The 18384-nt window shown below is 37.8% G+C and overlaps 1 protein-coding gene across 1 annotated transcript in view; it reads right to left on the bottom strand.

The window, feature by feature from the left end:
• Nucleotides 1-18384, bottom strand: part of LOC136771438 (probable polypeptide N-acetylgalactosaminyltransferase 8) — a 48848-nt gene that overhangs the window by 18062 nt on the left and 12402 nt on the right. Inside the window, exons 4-6 of the mRNA XM_066723756.1 lie at nt 16068-16302; nt 2317-2483; nt 1805-1988 (exon numbers count right to left, since the gene is read on the bottom strand). Coding sequence (XP_066579853.1) covers nt 1805-1988; nt 2317-2483; nt 16068-16302 — 586 coding nt within the window. The remainder of the gene's footprint in view (nt 1-1804; nt 1989-2316; nt 2484-16067; nt 16303-18384) is intronic.

Genomic DNA, 18384 nt, shown 5'->3' with positions numbered 1-18384 from the left:
ACACAACCTCCCAGCGTTTCATTAGAAAGCGTGACCATTCCGAAAACATAGCAGTTCAACCATTGACCGAGGAGGTTAAACAAAGCAATAAAAAATTAAGATGTATTCTATCTATATCTGCATAGACAAACTATAGTCAACATCATTCTGATTTGCACAGACCATAACCCCCCCCCAAAACATTCACCAGACCGCAAGAAAGCAAAAGTATATTCTTACCACTTATGAAAGTTGATCCGCCTGGCTTTTCTCCATGCAAAGGTGCATACAGTCTCCCTTAAATCCAGTTGTTGAGCTAGTTCATGCTCAATAGATCTTAATCAGTTTTATTTTAGTTTTGAAAATCTGACTGTCATCAGTGCATTCATTGCAGACACCGCTGCAATGGTGTGGTTTGGTCCCTCAAACGATGAACATATATGATGTGTCTGATTGGTTACTTGCCTTTAGGAGGCGGGACATACATGATGCAACATTAGTTTTGAACACAGATATCTATTGTTTTGAATGGCTATTAAACTTGGAGACGGCACCGCCCTCTGTCTTGCCGCCTTGTGCAGTTGTACACCCTAGTTCAATGGGCGAGCAGGTGCAGGTGTCCAGTTCCATCTCTTAAGTTTCTATGCAATGTTACAGATTTTAAAAATACAAAAAAACTTTTCCTAAAATTTCCTAGTGGCTATTGTGTATTGAACTCGAAACTCCGGGAATATATTGGAATAGTGGAAGGAAACTGTTCTTTAAAGTTGAATATTTCCGAGCGGTTAAGTGGATGCTGATTATTAAATATATGATTTTATGATAAAATATACGATGGTCGGATGGGCAGACTCTCAAAAACCTGCTAGTAAAAAATATTTTAAACATATTCATTACTTTAGATTTTGTATAGACTTAATGTACTTAATGTACAAATGTGCTGTCCACCCAGCTTTAAAGCATTTAAAAGGTCTATTAGTCATTTTTTGAGAGTCTGCATTTTGCGACCATTGACTTACAGCAATCGTGCTAAGCTAATTAAATGAAAAATTCAAATTTCCTCAAACAGGACGGACAGAATTAAAAAAGCTTCCCACACATTCATATGACTCTGGGTAAGTAACAAATCAGGCTAAAATGCCAAAATACCGAAGTATCCCTTTAAGGAATGAAAAATAAATTGCCACTGGGAAACAAACTACTATTTTGATTTATAAGTATTCGTTTAACATTGTACTATTATTAAAGCAATTTCAACCACTATTCCAATGTATTCCTGTAGTTTAAAATTCAATGTGCAATTGCTGCTGGGAAAATAAGTTTATTCATATGAGTTTTTGTCTTTTAAAAAATATGCATGCGCAGCATTGTAGAAATCTAAGAGATGGAACAAGAAATGGGGCTGGGAACTTTTGTATGGCCAGGAACTATTATATCCTACACCGGACCTGCAGACAGTGAATAGAGTTTTGACTGTCACTCCCTTGATTTATGTGGACTAACAGTAAAAAACTTCGCCCTGTCTTAATTTAATTAGGTCCGTTATCTAAAATCTTTAGCGTTTTCTCTAGGCAGTTCCAATGTATATTAATTCTCAAAATATCTAATTGATATATTTAGTGTAATTAACAATATTTATTAAACTAAATTAATAATCAAATCACATTGTTTCAAATGAAGGGTGTAAACATGTTTAACGGCAAACACATGTTATTATTATAAGGCCTAATCAATACATTAGGGTCTCATTTGTTGACTGATATGTACATGGTTACATTCCTGATTTCTGAAGCTGTAAGTTGTGTTTAGAATTGAATACACCTACCATTCCACATGGACTTCAATATGGGCATCCAAAACGGCCACCACGTCACCTGTTGACGCCTTCCACCCAGAGATGCGTGCCTGAGTCAGCCCAAGCTGCTCACTGTGTGTGACTTTCTTCACCAGTCCTGGGTGCAGCTTGTTTATCACACTGATGTACTCATCAAGCTTGCCTTTCAGGTCCTCTGTTGATTAAATAGAGGGCAATAAAGGGATAATGCACTAGATAGCTTTAAAGAAAGAGAAATAACTCCATACTTATATTGTTAAAGAACCAAACTGACATTTAGCATTATATGTGTATATGTGTATATATATAGTGATGAAGTGAAGGTAATGTACAGTAATGTACCTCAATGTACCAGTTGTAATTCCGTAATATGAGAAAATTGGTCAGGGGTCTGAATACTTTTGCAAGGGTCAATATATATATATATATATATATATATATATATATACAAAAAAGTGAAATATGAACATGAAAATTTAAAGGTCAGATTGTGTGTAACAAACCCATTGTACTGTGGTCATCGATAAGCACAATCTCCTTCAGCAGGTGCACTGGTGTTCTGTCAATTATGCTGCAAATGGCTCTCTTCAGTACGGACAGGGACTCATTCAAATAAATCAACACCACACTGATAGTAGGGAGATCTTTAGGATATATTTTTTTCAAGCAACTGTTGGAAAAAAATGACAAATCATTGCAAATTTTTCTCTTTTATGGAAGGTTTCTGCTAAATAATTGAGCTTTTAGGATATATTTCGTCACTGTAGTGTTGTGGTTACATATCATTTACATTAATTAAATACTGTATGGAAACACGCTGAACTTCCACACAAATGGCAAGGCCTGCAAACATACAGGCATGTACAGTGGCTCTCAAAAGTATTCACCCCGATTGGAATTTTCCAATTTTCATTGTGTTACAACATGAAATCTAAAATTGTTCTAAATTTATTACAAATACAAAACAGAAAATAATTGAATGCATAAGTAATCACCCCCTTTACTATGAGACACGTGATTGAGCTGTGGTAAAGCCGATTGTCTTTAGAAGTCATGTAATTAGTTGAATGGAGTTCACCTCTGTGCAATTAAGGTGTGTCACATGATTTCAGGTTAAATACACCTGTCTCTGGGAGGTCCCACAATTGTTTAGTACAATTCCTAACAAAAACTACATCATGAAGATAACGGAACATTCAGTGCACATCTGGAATGAGGTTCTTCAAAAGCACCAATCAGGGGTAGGACATAAGACAATTGAATATCCCCCGGAGCACAGTAAAGTCCATTATTGAGAAATGGAGAGAATATGGCACAACTGTGAATCTGCCTAGATCAGGCCGTCCTCAAAAACTGAGTATGTGGGCAAGAAGGGCACTAGTAGTGGGAAAATTGACTTTTATTATTTTCTGTATATTATTTCTATATTGTTTATATTTATAATGTAATTATTATTTACCTTATATTCTTTATCTTATTAATTGTTCCAGTTATATCTATGCACCAATCATTTGTTTGTATTTAGCCCTTCATGGGAACTACTTTAGTGATACATGCATGAATACTACAGAAATCTACCAAAGTCATGTCTCCACCTCAAGGTTAATTGTTTCTTGGATTGTATACAAAACAAAGGCTCACTGTTTCTTGAATATATAGGTCTACAGCTATTGTCTTTGAATACCTGATCAACAGCTGTATCAGTATGCAAGGGGTAAATTTAACTCATACAGCTGGATTGTGCTGGATTTGCTGTAACCTAATGTCTATCAAAGATACAAAGGGGCTTCTTCCAGCTCACATCTCTAGTTCTTTTCCTCACTTCATGTGAGAGGACCTCCAGGTTAACCTGTATTTATGTTTTGTATAATAAACTTGTTACTTCTTAATCTGTGTATCCTGAGATTTACTAAAACCACTACAACACCATCCCTAATGTGCAAAGGTGGCAACATGATGCTATGGGGATGCTTCTCTGCATCAGGTCCTGGAAACCTTGTAAAGCTATACGGCAAAATGGATGCAGCAGTACAAAGAAATCCTGGAAGAAAACTGCAAGAGTCTGCAAGAGACTTGGGACTTGGGAGAAGATTAATCTTCTAGCAGGACAATGACCCTAAACATACAGCCAAAGCCACACTGTAGTGGTTTAACAACAAACAGGCCAATGTCCTGGAGTGGCAAGTCAAAACCCGGACCTCAATCCAATAGAGAATATGTGGTAAGAGTTGAAAATTTCTGTTCACCAAAGGTCCCCATCCAACTTGGACCTTGAGCAATTTTGCAAAGAAGAATGGGCAAAATGTACTGTGTCCAGATGTGCAAAGCTGGTAGAGACTGATACACATAGACTCATGGCTGTAATTGCTGCCAAAGGTGCCTCTTCCAAATATTGACTGATGGGGGTGTTTACTTATTTTCTGTTTTGTATTTAATTTAGAACAATTTGCAAATTATATTTTTCACTTTGACATTATAGACATGTTGATCGGTGGCAAGAACTCCTGATTAAATCTATTCTAATTCCATGTTGTAACAACTGATATGTGGAAAAGGCAGTAGTAATACAGGACATGTTTTCGAAGGGGGGGGCTGGGGGGTATTTTACCTTTGACCTTGAACTTGAGTTGAACATGTTCTGGATCGCAGAGGAATTAACATACAGAAGTGTGGGGTTTCAGGGCACTGAATAATTAGCATACTGGAATCTCTGGGACTCCTTGGAATCTCTGGAACTGCTCTCACCTGGTTCTCCTCCTACCTCAGTGACTGGTCCTACCAAGTGACATGGTGAGGCTCCTCATCCACCCCCCAACCTCTCCTCACAGGCGTTCCCCAAGGCTCCATCCTGGGCCCGCTCCTGTTGTCTTTCTACACTTGCTCCCTGGGCCCTCTCATCGCATCCCATGGTTTCTCCTACCACTTCTACGCTGATGATGCCCAGATCTTCCCATCTTTTCCCTCTTCCGACCCTCTCATCCCCTCTCGCATCTCTTCCTGATTGTCTGCCATTTCCGCCTGGATGCACTCACACCACCTCAAGCTCAACCTCTCCAAATCAGATCTCCTGTTTTTCCCCCACTCTTCCTCACCTTCTTCTGACCTCCCCATCTCGATCCCCTTGGAATCCACCACATTCTCTCCTTCTTCTTCCGCAAAAAATCACCCGAGTCACCCTCGATCCTGCGCTCTCCTACACCCAGCACATCACCACACCGCACCTGCAGATACTTCCTGAGCAACATACGCCAGATCTGTCGCTTCCTCACCGACTACTCGACTCAGCTGCTCGTCCAGTCACTGGTCCTCTCCCGCCTGGACTACTGCAACTCCCTCCTGGCCGGCCTGCCTGCAACTACTACCCGCCGCTCCAGCTCATCCAGAACTCTGCAGCTCATCTGGTATTCTCTCTGCCACGATCCGCACACGCTACTTCACTGCTCCGCTCCCTCCACTGGCTCCCGATACCGGCACGCATTCAGTTCAAGACATTGACCCTCACCTACCGCTGTCTCGAACACAGTGCACCAAGCTACCTTCAGTCACTCGTCTCTCCATACATCCCCTCCAGACCACTGCGCTCCTTCAGTGCCAGAAGACTAACTCTGCCTCCTCTCCACTCTCCTTCCTCCAGAGCCCACTCCTTCTCATCCCTGGCGCCTAAATGGTGGAATGACCTGCCCACTGAAGTCAAAACAGCAGAGTCCTTGACCTCCTTCCGGCACTTACTCAAGATGCATCTTTTCCAATAGTACTTATAATATTAGTCCTTTATCCCTGCCAGATAGCACTTCTCAGTTTTATTATGCTTCTTGTGTTTTCGATTTTGTTTTCCTCCTTGCTCCCTTTCTCGTAGCCCTTGACTGTGACTCTACATCTTGACAACACTTAGCTTTTACCATCCAGGATGTAGGACCTCACTTACTGTACTTGCTTGTTTAAATTGTAAATTGGTATTTGTAAAATGTATTTTGAATTGCTATGTTTAGTTTAATTGAATTTGTAATGATTGATGCCTTTACTCAACTGTATTTTTGCACTTTGTTTTACACTTATGTTGTAAGTCGCCCTGGATAAGGGTGTCTGCCAAGAAATAATAATAATAATAAAAATAATAATAATAATAATAATAAAAATAATACTGGAGGGTGGAGTTTCGGGGCACTGAAGAAATGTACAGGTTGGTGGGGGTCTTCAGCTGTTTTTCAACCCCACACACACCCTCTCCCCCCCCAAAAAAAACAGCTCTATTTAAGCCCTCCTGATTTTTCAGTAAAATAACTTTTTCTCTATGTGAGTGAAGCGAGGCTGTCTCTTCAACATGTCCAACAGGGTTACCGCTTTCAAATGGACAAGAGTTATATTGGTGTGGAGCTTTTTGAGCTAGGGGGGTGGTGAGATGTCTACGCCTTTTGTAACCTTGGGTCACTGAAGAATTTACATACAGGAGGGTGGAGTTTCAGGGCGTTTGTTGATGCTGTATTTAAACAGCCTCACAGCTGGACTAGTCTGTTTAGATTTTGAGGTGATGTCCCCAGTGTCCCTTTAGAGCTGAATGTGCTGAGAGATATCAATCTGTACAAGTAGTGGGGGCTGTGGGTAGTTTAAGAGTAACAAGTAGCTTCCTCCAAACACGCTGTATTAGGATCGTCCAAAGACCCCAGATCTCAACTGGCCAAGTATAAAATGTTAAAATAATAAGAAAATAACAAAATATATAAAGAATGAAAAAGCAATCAAAGTCCATAGGGAGAAACAAATAAAGAGAGACAATAAATCCTCTATTAAATAAGTATTTTCTTCACACAGAGCTACTTAGTAATGTCTAATAATGAGAAATGTCTAGAGATCTCTACTGCTTTAGGGTTTTTCTCACCAAGAGGCTGTGTAAAAGATATGGGCCCAGATACCCTGAACATTATTATTATTATTATTATTATTATTATTATTATTATTATTATTATTATTATGTATTTATTAGCAGAAGCCCTTGTCCAGGGCGACTTACAAAACATGAAGTTAAAATAAATGATGAATGTAAAGATTGAATGCACACAATTATAATGTAACAGGATAGCTATTCCTTAAGCAAGGAAGGCTCTGACACAGAGTGAAGGTAAAATACTGTATTTCACAATAACAGAAAATAAAAACATTCAAAATTGTAATAGTTATGATTAAAAATAAATAAATTCAACTCCAACAGAGTGAAGGTAAATCATGCTCTTTATTGCTCACTCTTATATTCTGCAGAACTGGCAGTGGAAAGAACTGCTGGAATAGAGAGGAATAAGGGGTGGTTTCTCCGGCACAAACTGACAAACTCATGGGAGAGAAGGAGATCAACATTGAAGTGAATACAACACAAAGGGAAACGGACAGATAAACTTACGACAGAACATAAAAAGGGGTGAACTCACTTTTTAACAGTAAAAAAACAAGTATTTACAGTTCAGGGGTCCATTTCCCATCAGGCTCTGTGGGGCTTCCGCATATTGATGAGCCTGGGTGGTTCAGACTGTCCATGACTGTATATTCACACCACCGTGTGATGTAAATGAAATGTGACACGAATTAACATAAATGCCTGAGCTCAGACCCCCAACCCATACAGAGCCACTTGAACTCCTCGAGGAAATAAAGTGATTTGGATATATGCAATAAGCCCACAAAGCATTTTACACAAATAATTAAGGATTGTGAAATATGAATATAATATAGATCCAATTTCTGTTTGCTCCGTATGTCTTGTTACAACTGGAATTGACTTGGGTATAGAAAATACATTTTATATAGCATTTCCGAAATTTCAACATTCAGAGTGAAATAGTCAAAACTATCACATCGATATAACGAGCTAATAGAAAACTACAGAACTGTACTCAGTTGTAGCTTCAGTCTTAGTAAGATGACACTTTCTTCTAATCGGAAATGTAACCACTATGATGTACAGCTTTGTAGTTTGCTATTAGGGGGTGGGTCAAAGTTCTGATTTAATCTGGCCCAATGTAGGCCCAATTTAATTGCACTGTGCATGTTTCAACTGTAAATCATACAACTTTATTTTGGCAGATATATATAGGAATGCATATACCTTCCTAACTGAGAAATTTTGGATTTTGGTAAAGGACTAAAGGAGACAACTTTGAAGTTCTGTGTTTTACGACAGGAATGGGCTCACTAAAGTATGACAGATAACACATCCAAGCTTAATGACACTTAAGAAATTGATCCTCCACTGACATGGGCATCAGACCAGCCCCCCACTGGAATTCCAAGAAGACTCAAATTTCACATCACAGAGAAAGAGCACCAGGCTGGTTTGGTATCAAATGTAAGGTCATGCTTTGAGGGACTTGAAAATGTAATTGATAGAACTAAAACTTGACAGTATAGAGAGTTAGAAACTCTAGGTAACATTTGAACAATTTTTCACATTTCTCAAAGCTATTACACAATTACATAAATCACAATTACATAAAACCTAGTTGTGTTTGGGATCGGAATTGTAGGAACGGGCAGCGTAATCCTAATACTTGTTATTTTACATGTTTTGTGCCTCAAGTCAAAACTCCAGTATTGAATAGATCTCCTCTCACTCTCACTTTTAATATTATCCACTGTAGCGTTATGTTGGGTGTATTTTGATAAGAGCATTTGGACTCTGAGCTGAAGCACTGATCTAAAGAAGACTTCTCCCCCCCAAAGTTATCAGATTTCCTTAGCTCATGAGCTTGGAACTGGTTTGCATCAAAGTGACAGTTTTGGGGAGGATGGCACCGAGAAGAGGCCAAATAGTATGGAATTCTGCTATGAGATGTCTGGAGAAAGGGGCCTGTAGGTGATAAAAACTCTTTGAAGTGGACGAGAGCCGAAATCCCGACATAGAGCTACGAACCCGGGCCAATCGGCATTTCCAAAAGATGGCATGGATTGACATCAGTCATAAATCAAGCCCCCCTCCAATAGGACACTGGGGGCTGAAACCGAAATCCAATCTCAAAAATTCAACAACCAATCACCTATTGATCTGACAGACTATAAAGAACAGCGCACGGCTTTCTCTATCTCTCTCTCTCACCTGAACCAGTAACTCGCTGCCACAGCTCAACCTGTAGCTCTGTTGCCAGAACCGGAACCAGAAACCAACCAAGTCTTTGCCGGCAACAGAAGAGTTAAACTGGGAGAAGGAGCCATACAAAGAATTCTTTTGAAGGACTTTATTAAATAAAGAACTTTACAGACTGCGCATGCCCGCCTGTGCCCACCTGATCAGTGGAGTTTTACAGCTGGACAATTGACTAAGTCGACTGTATACGAAAGTGTCAGTCATTTAAATAGCTATTGAGTCTTAAGAAACTTGACCCTTGGAACGTACAGGGCCCTGCTTTCCTCAAAGACTTTGTCTTCAAGTAACTACGGTGGAACCCTGCTTACAAAGAAGATTTTGTGCACAACCTTGGAGCCTTCAAACCAGTGGAAAATCTGTTTGGAAAAGACTCTACATTCGCGAACCCCAACTTCCAGGTGCATCGACTGAGTGGAAGTTCTTGGACAAAGCCGAACCGGACTGCCTTTGTTCCAAACCACACGGACCTCGTGCCATGTGCTGTTATCTGAGCCCGAAGACAGAGAGGCCTCTCTGCGACGAAGTTCAGATAAGTTTAACAGTTTGGAGTTCATGATTCATGACATTTGAGAAATCAATTAGAAATGTTAATCTGTGATTCATAACTCTAGAATGTGTAATATCATTTAGTTTTCTTAAATATAAATGTGTGTTGCATTCAACTGTTTTGTTGATAATTTTAGAAATAAAATCTGTCAACGCCGAGAAATATCTTCTCATTCCTATTTAACTGTTTAGTCTGAAACTGACACAAGTTAATAGACACCAGATTATAGGTGGCCCTGCCTATCCTTAATCATTGAATAATGGGAAATTGTGGTAACAAGTAATGATAGGATCTTTCTCAGCACCTAAACGTAAATGAGACTGATATATATATAACGAGAAGTTACCTGACATTAAATACTAACCTGCGTATTTTTTTAATGTCTGACTAACAATACTAATGAGAGACTCACCTTCGTCTTACTAACTGGTATTGTAGTCAATGTGTTTATAACCTTTTTTGTTTAACGATTTGTGTGTTATCATATGCGATCCCATGGTCTTTGATTTGGTCACGGAAGTGATTTGTCTTTGATTTGTTGATCTAGAGTTGAATTTTAATTAGTTTTTCCCTTTTGTATAATTAGTGTAGTGCTACATTTAGTAATTGTTTTTGAATACATTTGACAATTTATATCTTTGGAATTGGTGTCTGCGTCCAATTATTACAGAAATTGAGTTCTACAACATTCCAGGATTCGTGATAAGGTGATACTATAAATTCACTTCTTTAATTGAAATTTATAAGTGTACCTTACGCTACACCACCCTGCTTTTCTCTAGCATATCTTTGCAAATACATGTCTATTTTCATTTTTAATAAACCTATATCTGTATAAAATGAAACAGTGAATTCATGCAGATCAACCTCACCGCTAATCTGAATTCGTATTAGTAAAGTATTTGTGGTAACTTGTGCATCATCCCAGTCTCGTTTTCAGAGGATTTGACCACTGTGGGTTGAATGTGTGGGGGTCACTAGATAATAGGACTTTATTCAGCAATTATTATTCCTTCTGATATTTGAAACCTGATAAAAATTGAAACTCCAGTTTAAAGTCCTAGGCCAATCGAAAGTACTTAAAGGGATGGAGATTAAACAAAATACAAGGAATATGTTGAGCTGCAAATAGATCTTAAGAAAGGGATCAAGAAAGCAAAGAGGGAAATAGAAAGAAACACAGCTAAAACTAATGCAAATGTTCTAAATTAGTATTTCAAAGAGGTTTTTACAAAAGAAAAAACAGATAACATGCCACAGGTTAACAATCAGTCCAGTCAAACCATAAGAGAGATCAGGATAAATGAGGAGGAGGTACTAAAGGGACTAGCAGAATCAAACAAATCACCTGGGCCAGATGGTATATTTCCAACAGTACTGAGGGAAATTATTTATAGGCCACTAACTAAAATATTCCAAATGACACTTAGAAGAGGGGATGTGCCAACTAACTGGAAGACAGCAAATGTCATACCAATCCACAAGAAAGGGGACAAAACTGAGCCTAGAAATTAAAGACCAATCAGTCTCACCTGCATCACCTGTAAAATGTTGGAGAAAATTATTAGACAGAAAATAGAGGAGCATCTTAATGAAAACCATATCCTTGGAGATAGTCATCATGGGTTTAGACGAGGCAGATCATGTCTTACTAATTTATTGGAATTTTTCAAACATGCAACTGCAGCTGTAGATCATGTGAAAGCATATGATATGATATACTTTTTAGAAAGCTTTTGATAAGGTTCCATACCAAAGACTGATCCTCATATTGGAAGCTGTAGGCATTCAGGGTAATGTAAGTAGATGGATTATGAACTGGTTGGTGTATAGGAAACAGAGGGTGTTGATTAGAGGAGTCACTTCTAACTGGAGTGAGGTTGTTAGTGGAGTTCCACAGGGATCAGTACTAGGGCCTTTGCTTTTTCTAATCTATATTAATGATCTGGGCTCTGGGATAGTTAGCAAACTTGTCAAAATTGCAGATGATACTAAAATAGGTGGCTCAGCAGATACAATCTTGGCAGCACAGGTTATTCAAAAGGACTTAGATAACATTCAGTTGTGGGCTGACACCTGGCAGATTAAATTCAATGTGGACAAGTGCAAGGTATTACATGAAGGTAACAAAAATGTCCACTATAATTACACTATGGGAAGAATAGAACTAGATGAAGTAACGCATGAGAATGACCTAGGAGTCTAAGTGGACTACTAATGTTAGGGTATATTGTCAAAAGTGTAGAATTTAAAACAAGGGCAGTAATGTTCAGACTGTACAATGCACTAGTTAGACCTCATCTAGATACTGTGTACAGTTCTGGGCTCCACACTTCAAGAAAGATATCGCTGCTCTAGAGGCAGTTCAGAGGAGAGCAACCAGACTTATTCCAGGTCTGAAGGGAATTTCAAGACGGAAAACAGGAGACACTTCTTCACACAGAGAGATGTCAAAATCTGGAACAAACTCCCCAGCGATGTGGTAGAAGCTTTAATGGGAATGGGAACATTTAAATTCAGACTAGATAGGATCCTTGGATCACTCAGTTATTAATGGACACCAAATGAGCACGATGGGTCGAATGGCCTCCTCTCGTTTGTAAACTTTCTTATGTTCTTATAAAACAATAAGTGTAATGATAAATTAAAACAATTTCTCCATTGCAACATTTTGGCTGTATCTTATCAGATAAGCATCCTTTCATTTCATTACACTATTTACACTACACAATTGGAAATTACTTAGATATATACAATAAGTCTTATAAAGCAGTTTACAAAACTAAACATTTGAAGTGAAATACAGCTGGTGTCTAGCATATCTGTACAATATCACCCCTATTTCTGATTACTGTGCATGATTAATGAAGACTGATGCATTTTTAGCTCTTTATTTGAAGGTCTTTTTGAAGAATTCTTAGAATTTATACAGGATATTAGAGATGTTACTGAGTTACATTAATCAGACAGTTTAAAAATGCCTGACCGCTGGATTTGTACCGGATTTCTGGTGACAAAATTTCAGTCATTAGGGGGTCTAGTTTTGTGTTGCTTGATAGAACTGTTCAGCTCCCTGCAAAACCCCACCGTGGTGCTGAGAGCAGGACGTGTTTCTTCTAAAGCCCTTCCACTGCCGATGTGATCGTGTCAGGGTTTCATGACTCTTGTCTTTTAGAATGACTGTGAAAACTGTTTTGGTGCAGTAAATTCTTAATAAAACGTTCAAATATTCGACTGTGTCAGTTTTGTATTTATAACTCAGCCTTGTCCCCTCTTATGATGTTTATGTTTTGCATTTATATTAAATATTTATATTATATTAAACTCTGCTCTTGTAAAAACCTGTATCTATCTGTGTCTCCCTCATTCCCTCTGTTTTCTCTATTTCTGTCACCCCTCGGTTTTTCTGCACCAGGTGGTTTTGGGGTTGAAAAAGCTGAAACAATGTGTATCCATATCTCACTAAAGACCTGCTTGATTTACACATGATCCGGTGCAACTCTAGTGTGACTGTCTCCCTCTGCACTTATTTTTCGCTGTTTTCTCTATGGTTGCTGTTCCTTCTAGCCTCTGTCTGTATTGGGTTTATGTGTGTTGCTATAGGTCTCACTCCCCGAGATGATGAGACTGGAGAATATTTGACTAGAAAAAGTATAAATCTGCTGGTTTAATAGACATATACATCTTTATTTTTACATATCTAATATGTCTAAAATTACTTTAGAATTATTACATGTCTTTCTTAACATAACTGGGTTCATTCTTTATTTCTGTAAGAATGTTACCACTTTGTTTGACCTTGGAAAGTTATCTAATTAACAAAGACTGCTGTGATCATTTACATTTATTTTATATTTAATATTTCTTAAGTTAAATTAGTATGATTTAGTTTAGTTTAATTTACGTATTGTCGAGGGATGTTGAATGTTGCTAGTTAGATAAAACATCTTACTGTCAATACAACCAAGGCCATTAAGCTCTTCAGCCTGCACCCCCAAAGCTATTGTAATAATGTGTAAATTATATAAATATACATACACACATAGGTCTGTGTTTAAAACATATTAAGTGTATTACTTAATCTTATTGCATGAATGGATTACATTAGATATTTATTTTTTAAAAGCATGATGTTTGTTACTAATATTACAAACGCTGCTTTAATTGAGTTTTATTGAAATTTCCCAGTTTCTACATATATATTCTATGCTTCGTTTATAACATATATATTCTATGATTCTTGTATATTTAAGGATTTCATAAGTTAAGAATCATTCAATTTAATTTACTTCACATAGTGGTGTGTGAATACACACACACACACACACACAACTTAATATTTGTACTTATACAATCTTTACATTCACCTTTTCTTTAAAGAATACGTTTGATCTATTTGGCAATGCAGGAAAATATTGGTGTTGGGTAGGAGTAGTATTTACTGATATTATGTTGATTACTGAAAGAAAATGTTTTCAATTTACATTTTCTGTATTACATTTCTTTTAATTTTGTACATATTCAGGATTTTCTAAAGTTAAGACCATTTAGACTGACTTATCATTCTTTATCTCTGTTAGTAAAAGTTGCAATCTAGTAAAAAGCTGTGCGAAGTGGAGGAAGGACTGCAACTAATTAGTATCTGAAAAAGATCTCCAGCCTGCACTCAGCAAAACCACTCTACCGTGTGAACACTGACAGTCATGTATACAAACTTAAATCAAACCCTTAGTAGTATATATCCATGCACACACACACATACACACCACCACATACAACCCCAACATTCTTATATATATTTAAGAATGTCTTAAGTTAGCTTAGTAATGTTACATGTCATTAACATCACACAGTGGTGTGAATATACATTATAATTGTGTGCATTCAATCTTTACATTCACCATTTCTTTAAATAACACGCTTGCTATTTTCTGCCATGAAGGAGATGAAATAGTATTTAGTGATATGATATTGGTTATTCGTCTTGTCTCCCTGATATGTATTCCATTGTTTATAATTTCGTATATATTCAGGATTATGACTATTTAGACTGACATTTAATTCTTTATCGCTGTAAAAAACAGCCGCTAACAATTAAAAGGTGAGCAAAGGGAAGGAAGGGCTGAAACTCAGTGTTCAGAAGGGCAATGATCTTCAGCCTGCATGAAGCAAAACCACTGTACCACGTGAACACCGACAGTAATATATACAAATATCATTCAAACAGACTCTCTCACACACACACACACACACAAGATTCTTATATTTTCTTTATTTATTTTTTCTCCCTATGGACTCTGATTTATTTTTCATTCTTTATATATTTTGTTATTTCTTATTATTTTAACATTTTATACATGGCCAGTTGAGATCTGGGATCTTTGGACGATCCTAATACAGCGAGTTTGGAGGAAGCTACTTGTTACTCTTAAACTACCCACAGCCCCCACTACTTGTTCAGATTGATGTATCTCAGCATATTCAGCTCTAAATGGACACTGGGGACATCACCTCAAAATCTAAACAGACCAGTCCAGCTGTGAGGCTGTTTAAATACAGCATCAACAAACGCCCTGAAACTCCACCCTCCGGTATGTAAATTCTTCAGTGACCCAAGGTTACAAAAGGCGTAGACATCTCCTCACCACCCCCCTAGCTCAAAAAGCTCCACACCAATATAACTCTTGTCCGTTTAAAAGCGGTAACCCTGTTGGACATATTGAAAAGACAGCCTCGCTTCACTCACATAGAGAAAAAGTTATTTTACTAAAGAATCAGGAGGGCTTAAATAGAGCTATATTGGAGGGGGGTGGGGGTGGGTGTGGGGTTGAAAAACAGATGAAGACCTCCACCAACCTGTACATTTCTTCAATGCCCCGAAGCTTCACCCTCCAGTATGCTAATTCATCAGTCCCTTGAAACCCCCCTTTCAAAAAAGTGTCCTATATTACTACTAAAGTCCAAGGACAGTGAATACTTTTGAGAGCCAGCCACTGAGAGTGAATTATAGTTACAAGTTTGAAGTGTTAAACACATAATTATATTTATTTAAAAGAATAGCAAGAACAACAGTGCAGTGTCCTCACTCCATGTGTAATCTCTGTACACCTGCTGATTTTGGTTCAGTAAACATTAAATATGAGAACATTAGTTATGGTGGTGTTTTGCAGTGTTGGTTTGATACTTAATGCATATATGCCATACACTTGTTCTAGAACTGATAATGGATATAGTTTTATATTTCATATTTCGGATGAAAGTGATAAAAGTAAGTGTGTAACAGACTGTGTTGTTGATCTTTGATAAAACTGAGACATAGGCTTGTTATTGAGAGAGCATCAATTTGCCCTGTCCTCCTCAACTGTAGGTATCCCCTCCCACTATATGAAAGACGTGATCAAGCACAGATGTTATTTACGAGGTATACAGTGCTAAAATCATACCCCCACACACTTTTTGACATGTCCCTCCCACTTTGACACCCCCCATCCCCAATCAACAACAACGCAGCATTACACATTGAAAATTACCCTGGAAAATATAACTTTAGAGCAATGATAAATTAAATATTGGTGTACCTGGGATCCCTGGTGTCAGGAAGTGTTCTATTCAGTGGCAGCCTGTCACTTAGAAACACATTGTATCCATATCTTCTATACAGTGTTTCTGCCTCTGTTTGCTCCTCTTCTGATAACTGATCTCCCCAATTTTGAAACAGGTATGAATTTGGGTACAGCTTTTTATATGCCTTCTTTTCTTGTTTTTTTCCTTCTGTCTTTTCCTTTTCTTGATCTCGGCTTTTTAATTCTCTCTCTGTGAATGACAATGGAGTTAAACTTGTAACAGAATAAATCTGGGAAACATACATTTCTGGGAAAATTACCTAATACTAGCGTGGTTCCTAAAATTATGGTTTTATGCATCTTTAAGTGTGGAATTTTTTCAAATTCAATTCCAGCATACAAGCACATTTTATAATGTAAAACTCTTCAAATAATGTCAAAGTTGGCATGTATGCTATTTCAGGGTTTCATAATGTGTTGTGTCATAACTTCCTGGATAGTGGAAACACTGAAAAACTACAAGGCACCTAATTTGTCTTCTGACAAATTTAGTAATTATTAATATTAATTTGAGTGTTTACGCTACTCCTTGTTAGTAATAATATTATGGTTTCTGTTGTGTCTTGTTGTAAAAAGGAGAGACTGTGAATACCTCCAGAACAATATTTATTACAAGTTATACACGTGCCGACATAACAATAGGTTGCAAATGCAATCCCGTTGATCTGAAATAGAGAATGCTACCCAAAGGGGAGGGGTTAAACCACTTACCATGGAACCACATACAAAACATTTGACTATTAAAGCTGCCTATAGGCCAGTCTGTGTGTCATACAAACAGCCCTTCCCGTTTCCTGTTGGTATATATTGCCCCATGCAGTCTGGTTCTTCCTCTTTGCCAGGAGGACTCTGAAGTGACTGAAGTGAGGACTCTGAAGTAAAACTCTGACGTGACTTTGTAGCCTTTAGGTAGCATTCTCTTTTGCAGATAACCAGGGTTACATTAATTATCTTTCAAGTCGAGAATGCTACACAAGGGGGTTAATGTATAACCAAATGCTCACAAGGGAGGAGTGCAGCAGACTGCTAAACCTGCCCTGAGGCCAACACCAGCTAAGAGGAGATCTCAACTCAACCAGGGCCCTTATTCATAAAACATCAGAGAGTGATGCCTGAAATTTCTGAGAGTGACGTAAATTTTGTCCTACTTTTACTCTTAGAAGTAAAAGCTATTCATAAAGATTCTTTAGAATTAAAAATACTTCTAACTCGACCAATATTTAGGAGACCTCACAAGGTCCCCTAACTAGTTAGGAGTTGGCAAATGGCAGCAATGAGAAGATGACTGAGTGTACCTTCCATGACAGGAAAGGTGTTACAGCGATGTGATGAAGAATTATTGCGACGATTGGGCAGAAATGGAATATTCTTGGTAAATGAACAAGTCAAAAATGCAGTTTCCTTCTCCACTGTCAGAAATGCAGCACTGTCAGCAGAGAATGTTGTGGTGTCTGGCCACAGGGAAAATGCAACAATGTAGCAGTGGTGATTTGGGACCATCATCACAGCTGTCAATAAGAAGATTTTTCCATCAAACCATACTGGCATCAACACCCGAGATCTCCCAACAGTTTATTGATTTCCCCACTACTGCGCAAATACACCCAAAACAAGCCGCATTCATTATCAATGATTATACCTATATAAGCAATGCCAGCCTAATCAATTGATAATCAATGCTAACCTATATTCATCAAGGGTTTTACATTACACCGATTCTATATCCGAAAGTAAAAAATAGTAAAAAATAAGCCACAAAATTAATGAAAAATGATCCAGCTCATACAAAGCATATTCATCATAAACTGTATGTGCAGGGATGAATGCATCTTAACTTTAATTTGTATTTTATTTAATACAGGAAAAGTGTCTGAAGTAGCAAATCATTGTAAAACCCTTGATGAATGATATACCCCAGTGTTTTCAATTTCCTATGTGCAATGGAAGGATAGGGTTAAATGCAAGATGTTTAATGTATATTTAATGATGGTGAAATTAATCTAGTATTTTAATTCCATGCAGCATCTTAATGTCCTTGCAATGAAGGAATGAGGGGAAAACACGTTTTATTTTGTGTCCAATTATAAACAAATAAAAGACTGAGTTAGTATATTCGAATAGTTGTCTTTTCACTTCTGCTCGTCTACATGTGATCACGCATGTTTTTTGTGTGTTTTTTTCTCCCCAAAATGAAGAAAATACATCACAGTGAGCCGTGGAAATATGATTAAAGTTTTTCCTAGCATTAGGTCCTACTCCCAGCTAAAAGTAA

This window comes from Amia ocellicauda, chromosome 15 (genome assembly GCF_036373705.1).
Source record: "Amia ocellicauda isolate fAmiCal2 chromosome 15, fAmiCal2.hap1, whole genome shotgun sequence".
Taxonomy (NCBI): Eukaryota; Metazoa; Chordata; class Actinopteri; order Amiiformes; family Amiidae; genus Amia; species Amia ocellicauda.
The sequence above is the reverse complement of the archived record's forward strand: the minus strand, read 5'-3'. Positions and strand labels throughout refer to the sequence as shown.